The sequence below is a fragment of the Oryzias melastigma genome, linkage group LG21 (genome assembly GCF_002922805.2).
Source record: "Oryzias melastigma strain HK-1 linkage group LG21, ASM292280v2, whole genome shotgun sequence".
NCBI lineage: Eukaryota > Metazoa > Chordata > Actinopteri > Beloniformes > Adrianichthyidae > Oryzias > Oryzias melastigma.
This window is the reverse complement of record NC_050532.1, coordinates 28,852,361-28,859,565: the sequence shown is the minus strand read 5'-3', so window position 1 is coordinate 28,859,565 and position 7,205 is coordinate 28,852,361. Positions and strand designations below refer to the sequence as shown.

Sequence of the window (7,205 nt, the reverse complement as noted above, 5' to 3'; positions counted from 1 at the left end):
TGGTCAGTAAGGATGCAAACCAGTCCAGATCTCAGGTTTATTGAAACAGAAGTCTCACTGAAATTCCTGGTTTTATCAAGAAGAGCAATGAAATAAACACAACGAGTGTTTGTGAACATGCAGACATCTCCGTCACAACCACACAAACTCCAACTGCTATGACTATCTCAGACGTGCAGCCATGCTGGCTGTTGTGTGAATGTGCAGAAGGACGTTCACCAGAAGGACCGTCACCAGGACTCGAACCATCCAAAGCTTTGTCCAGTTTAGGATGATCTGATGATGAGGAGGAGCTGCAGAGCGATGAAGATGCAGGAGATGATCAGATGATCATGGTCAGTCATCTTCCTATGTGGACTCTGGCGAAGCTGCCCCCCCCCCCCCCTCAGGTGTGAGAGGAAACGTCGGAACAGCTGCTGCTGTTGGTGTTGGTGGTCTGGGCTCTCTGGATGTAAAGGTTCAGGAGCTTCATCTGCAAACAGACACGGTTATTACACATCTGGTGATGGGGGTGGGGGGGGGCTTCAACAAAAACAGCCACATAGTGATCAATAGTGTTAGTGCATGCATTGTAAGCTTCCTTCATGGCGCTCACAGTCTGATCCTGTCAGGATTGAGTGGAAACTTCACGAGTTTCATCATAAACTTTAGTTCATTCAGCAAAGCTGCTAAAACTTCTTATTTTTATTCACTAAATGTATCTTTTAAATAAGATGTCAGGAACTCATCACTGCAGATATGTGAGATCTGAAGTCTAATACACTTTAAGGAGATGTATTTTATTGAAAGTTTGTCCAAAATCCGCTTTTATCAGTTGAAAACTTTACCACCAGAGAGAAATTAGATTACTGCAAAACTTGAACTCAACACCAACTTTGTGTTCAACATTTAAAAATCTTGATGTTTAAAAGAGATCATCAGTTCTCTGAAAACAGAAGAAAAATAGAAAGGCAGCAACCGGAACAGACCCACTCCAACAAAAATACAGTTTGGTGTTTTTAACATTTTGTTGTAACATTTTTATCACAATGGAGAACATTTATAAAATGATTTCCAATTAAAGTATTTATATCTTCAAACTGTGATGGATCAGGAGCAGATTGAAACGTTCTGGTTTGTGATGCAGCTGCATGGGCAGGTCAAAGTCTCCTTACTCCCCTCCAGATCAGAAGGATCTGCATGCAGACAAATAGATCCATGAACATCTTTTCTTTTCTGGTCTGAGCTGGAATCTGGATCAGAACTGGACGGCTGAATAGAAACAATGTTGCTACCGTTTATTTTGTTTTCCACTATGCAAACTTGGGCTGTGAGGTTCTATAGCAGGAGAGAATCAAAGGGCAGATGGGAAATTAGCAGAGCTAACTTTTTCACCAAAGGTCCCACAAAAAACCCAGAGGAAAATTTCTGATAAAGTTCTGCTGCTCTGCAGAAACTAGGGAATAAAAACTTTAAAGAAACCACTGGTAATGCTTTTACAATCGAAAACTGAACTGGGACTTTAGGTCCTGGACAGGTCTGGTCTGGTCTGGTCTGGTCTGGACTGGTCTGGTCTGGTCTGGTCTGGACTGGACTGGACTGGACTGGTCTGGTCTGGTCCAGTCTGGACTGGTCTGGTCTGGTCTGGACTAATCTGGACTGGTCTGGACTGATCTGGACTGATCTGGTCCAGTCTGGACTGATCTGGACTGGACTGGTCTGGTCTGGTCCAGTCTGGACTGGACTGGTCTGGACAGATCTGGACTGATCTGGTCCAGTCTGGACTGGTCTGGTCTGGTCTGGACTGGTCTGGACTGATCTGGACTGATCTGGTCTGGTCTGGTCTGGTCTGGTCCAGTCTGGACTGGTCTGGTCTGGACTGATCTGGACTGGACTGGACTGGTCTGGTCTGGACTGGACTGGTCTGGTCTGGACTCGTCTGGACTGATCTGGACTGGTCTGGACTGATCTGGTCTGGTCTGGTCTGGTCCAGTATCTCCAGGCAGTTGGGAATTCTAAATTATCCAGGGAAAATCAGGAAGTTGTTTGAGAATTTCCAACTGGAATTTTAAACATGATGATTGGACCAGCTGATGATGCAGTAGACATGAGCGGGGGGGAGTAACACCTGGAACTGAATGGTGTGATGGGGGGAAAATTGATCCCACAAACATGAATCTGGTGGTTTTAAAGCTGTAGGCTCTCACGTCTCATGCAGATGAGAAGAAGGAACACAGGTGGAGGTGAGGTGGAGGCGGTCTCTGCAGTCAGGTGGACCTGACCCTCAGCGCCCCACCTTTATGTAACTTAACTTCTAAACTGACCCGTTTAATTATCTGCCAGCTGGAACCGGCTGAGAATTAACAACATGGGAAGAAGATAAGGCGGTGCGTCTGTGAGGAGGCTTCTGTGAGTTTGTGTGGGCACAGAAAGTGATAGTGGGAAGCCGTGCACCTTGCTCCCCGTAAGCGGCGCCAGGTGAGGTTTGAGCTCCTCGCCGATGACGGAATAGATGGCCACTAAACAGAAGACGCTGGCCTTGCGAACACTGCTCTCGGTGTTGTCGTATCCCTGCAGCAGACACACAGGCGCAGCAGCGTGGGAGGGGTTGCAGAGAGTGCAGAGTACACGCAAACATTTCCAGGGACAAATAAGGTAAATAACTCTGACTGTCCAAATATGAACATTGTCCAAATAAGCCAACGTGGACGCTGCTGCTCATCAGCTGCAACAAAACGGACAATTTACTAAAACTAAGGACAGTAATGAAGCGCATGCACGCTCATCTGGTAAACCCTGGTTGGTGCTCAGACCTGCAGGAGTCCTGGAATGACGTCCGGCAGCAGCTGCTGCAGAAACTCCTTAGAGATGCGCTCCATGACTTTGGTCTCCATCTTGATGGCAGCAAGATTGATGGGGTAGTCAGCGGTCTGCACGATGGGGCACAGCACCTTGATGCACTGCTCGGCATGGATGGATCCGGCCAGCGTGGAGGCCGCCTCCTCAGCTGCACGCACCACCTGACAGAAATCATCATCAGGAAAAAAGCATACATGTAACTTTAAACCCTCACTGATACTGGTTCTTTATTTTCTTGATGCGACTCACATCAGAACTAAATGATCTCCAGCAGCTTAAAGAAAGAGCTAACAGAACAAACTGATTAGTCAAATCTCTGATCCTCAAAGATTGAAATGATGTTTCAATAATCAGTGAGTGATGAAAAACTTCACAATATCTCCTCACACATTGAATGCGTTTTTGTCTCTTAACTTCATTGCAGGTTTTGAATTAATATAATCTGGTAATCAGGATTTCCAAAGTCAGGCCTCGATGGCCGGCCTCCTGCTGGTTCTCCAGAATCCTGCCTTATCTGCTGCTGATCACCTGGATCAGGTCAGTTTAGCCAATAAGGAGCTTCATTGGTGAGTTGACTGGAAAACATGTAGGACACCAGCCCTCCAACTACAGCTCAAAGTTTCAAGAGGAGAGTTATTTTTCCACTGGAAGGTTGGAAAGTCTGAAACAACAAAAACTTAAGCCGAGAAAGTGTAAAGACATTTCTGAGTCTCCGTGAACAAACCGTTTCCTGCAGAAACAGGCAGTTCTCTCTGGTAAATCCTGGACTGAAGATGCACAACATGAAGATGGAAGAGTCAGCACAGTCTCCAAACATGAACAGAAAAGTGGCGGCAAAGAAACCTTTAAGAGTCAAACATGACCTGGACCTGGAGAACTTTCTAAAAAGATTTCATTTTATTGGAGAAAGACTGTTCAGCTGTTAGATCTGTAAAATGTGGGGACTTTTATGATTATTATTTTACAATAAAATGATCTTTAATAATCTGTATATGTAATGTTTAAATGTTTGACTTTATGCTGTTTCAGTGAGGACGGATGAAAATCAGAACTCCTCAATCAACATTTTTTTACTCCCAATTCACAGAATTTGTCAACCATAGAAAAAACCTGCAGCTGGTCCTGCAGCACAGAAACTTTCTGTGTTTTTCCAGCACAACTTTCCTTATGTAAAACAGATCTGGAATTTTCCTCAGTGATCAGTGTTCAGCCTGTTATCTGAACTGTATTTGCGCAGCGTGTCCTGACCGTCCCTGCAGGAAAACCAGTCGAACCGCAGTGACTCCTGCGCAGTCAAAGGTTGCTCTTTCCATGTTTAGCTTTTCTTCTTCTCTAATAAATAAGTAACCCAGCCGTCTTAAAGAAAACTGTCATGCAAGGAGACCAGCACAGCCAGAGGACAACAATCATTCATCTCATGGAGTTCAAGTCACATGTTGAACATGAGTGTACTCACTGAAGAGTCAGGAAGTGGATTTTCATTTTAAAAACTTGCATGAGAGGCTTTAGAACACAAACAGACAGCATGAAGCTTCACAGCAGAGAACAGTCACATCAATCCACAGACACTCATTTGTGGGTGGCCGCAGACCTGTCGTCCTGGACCCCAGGAACGGCGAGGAAAGTGGTCCCTGGCTGGGCTGAGGCTCTTCGTGGCCCATGCTCTTTGGCAGTGTTGGTCCCTCCAACTCTGCCTGTTCATCTTGGAAAAGGCTGTGAGCGTGAGCGGCTGCTTGTCACACTTTTGTTTGAATTTCTACATTCCATAACATCATTGACTACAGTCGCAAAATCACCTGAGTACAGGTGTTTGCTCACACACAACCAATATATGTGTTTGTATGCAGGAATGATGTCTGACGAGTTTGTTTGTGAATCTGGAAGAAGCTCTGAGCTGTAATCTGTTTACTCAGAAGTTTGATCAGACGACTGCAGAAATACAGTCAGGAGTTCTTTATGCTGCACCCACACTAAACACGACTTACGCATTCAAATTAGCTTCAAACCCCCTCAGACTGAAACTGAAACAGGGCGTCTCAAACTGTATGGAGCAGAGGTCGGGAGCCCGCAACTCTTTAGTGCCCATAAAGTGACTTTCTGGAGTCTTTGCAAGAATGCATGAAGATGGAAAAAGACTGGAACATATAGTAATATGGTTTCAGAACAAACATGAAAAAGTTCCTCAGACTGTCATGAGAACCTCTGATGGTCACTGTTTTTTTTTCAGACTGCCCAGGGCGCGCCTCAAACATTCCCCGACACTCCAGACAACAGAGAACACCTCAGACATTATAGTAGCTTTTAATGGTAGGAACTCCAGCATCCCTAATGATGTTTCTACAAACTGAGGACTAAACTATGCTTGTCTCACCTCTTTTCTTACTGCAAACTGAATGTTATCCGTCCTTCTTCTAAACCTGCTTAGGAGGTTGGAGCATATCCTTGCTACTGTTGAATAAAGGCAGCGTTTGCCATGGACAGGTTGCCAGTATATTGTAGGGCTACACACTCTCAACCACTCACACTTTCACACATGGGGTCAATTTAGAGTCGCTGACCAATCGATGGAGCATGTTTTGGACTTTTGGAGGAAGATGGAGAAAACCCAACCATCCATCAGGAGAACTCACTAACTCCAAGAAGAAAGGTCCTGGCCAGGATTCACACCATTTTTTAAAAATGTATCATAGGAAAAATATTTTAAACTCTGGTGGGGACCATGAAATAAACAAAATACAACGAGTGAGGATCTTCACCAAACACCTGTGTGTACATGCTGCTCACCTCCTTGTGAGAGTCTTTGTGAGCCTCCAGAGTCTTCATGATGGTCAACTCGGCGTAGTTTTTAAAGCGGGCCGGTTGGGTCCTAAGGATCTCCTTCAGGACTCGCAGGGCCATAGCTCGGATGGTTTGCTGGATGGAAACAGTCCGTAAATGAGCTGTTCCACAGAGCACTACTTTAGATTTCTGCTAAATATTTGTGAATTCATCTTGATTTAAGGAGACGGGCGATCCAATGACCTACATCTTTATCAGCCAGCGTCTCCAGCAGAAGCAGTAAGATGGTTTTGAAGTGTTCGTCCCACACAGCCACGCTGTCCTCCCATGTGATTTTCAGTAACTCCACCAAAGCCACTTTTCGTTCCTCAAAGCACTCGTTGTGATTGGACAGTTCCTTCAGTAAGTCAGCAACAAAATCCGAATGATCCTGACCAACTAATGACAAGAGAAAATGACTCAGATCCTGCTTCACTATCTGAGATTCACATTATATGTCTTCAAGACCAAGAGAAAAATCTGTAGTCATTATGAAATGATTTGTTAGAAAGTGTTCATTACGGGATATAGAATGTTAGCACAGACACAGCTCTGAGTTCTGGTTTATGTTTTGTAGGACCAAAGAAATGCACCCGAGAAAAATCAAACTAAACAGTTAGAGTTGATTTGCTGAAGGATTAACCAATGTTCAACTGCAGTTTCTGTTGCAAAAACTCAAGAGCATCCAAGCAAAAGGTTACACTCCTCACCATAAGAGATATTGTTAAAACTCACTGGATAAACAATATAACCAGTGTTTCACTTCACAGATTTTGAATTGAAATGGTTTAATTCAAGCAATCAAGTAAGAATGAATGTAAAGTCAAACCAACAGAGAATCACATCTATACAAAGTTACAACAGACACAAGATAACTAGGCATCAGCGGAGGGTAGTAAATATATGGGGTAATGAATATAGAGGGTTATAAATATCAAACTAATGAAAATGTTTTTTCTCATTCGTTGTGAGTAATCTCAAAGAGAACTTTATGTATTTCATGAAAATAGTTAAATCTCTCATGTAAATAATAATGTCCATAACTTATGGTGAGTGGTGTGAATCTTAACTATCAGGTTAGAGACACAAAAGTTTGTTATGATCTTTTTGTGGCTTTGTGTTGCTGCAGCTCACACTCTCTGAACTGCTCCACATCATCATCAAACACCGCCTCCTTCAGCGCGCTCCTGTCGTACGCGCACACGCCAAACTCACGACCTCGCCCCACAGAGAGGGAGTGCTGGGACGGGCTGGTCAGCAGGAGGGTCTTGTTGTCTGAGGCAGTACGACCCCCCTCCACCACATCCGGGCCTGCAGAAACGACTTCTCTTGCTGCCTGCAAGACAAAAATGAGGGGAAACATTAGTTCTTATTTTTTGAATGGAGACTATTCACTTGGGGGGGGGGGGGCGTTGTGAACTTGACAACATATCCTACATTGGTTAACTCACCTCAGAACAATACTCTTTTTAAATTATTTAAATTAGATTTCTGCAGGTTTGAAAGCAGAAGAGAAGGATGATTTAGAGCTGAACGTCTCTTATCACTGT

At 44.2% G+C, this 7,205-nt stretch overlaps 1 protein-coding gene across 1 annotated transcript in view; it reads right to left on the bottom strand.

Annotated features, from left to right (window-relative positions):
* Positions 1–23: 23 nt before the first annotated feature.
* Positions 24–7,205, bottom strand: part of LOC112154875 (CLIP-associating protein 1-B) — a 68,446-nt gene continuing 61,264 nt past the window's right edge. Inside the window, exons 34-39 of the mRNA XM_024286103.2 lie at positions 6,790–6,991; positions 5,864–6,054; positions 5,623–5,751; positions 2,793–2,999; positions 2,434–2,550; positions 24–472 (exon numbers count right to left, since the gene is read on the bottom strand). Coding sequence (XP_024141871.1) covers positions 386–472; positions 2,434–2,550; positions 2,793–2,999; positions 5,623–5,751; positions 5,864–6,054; positions 6,790–6,991 — 933 coding nt within the window. The 3' untranslated portion in view covers positions 24–385. The remainder of the gene's footprint in view (positions 473–2,433; positions 2,551–2,792; positions 3,000–5,622; positions 5,752–5,863; positions 6,055–6,789; positions 6,992–7,205) is intronic.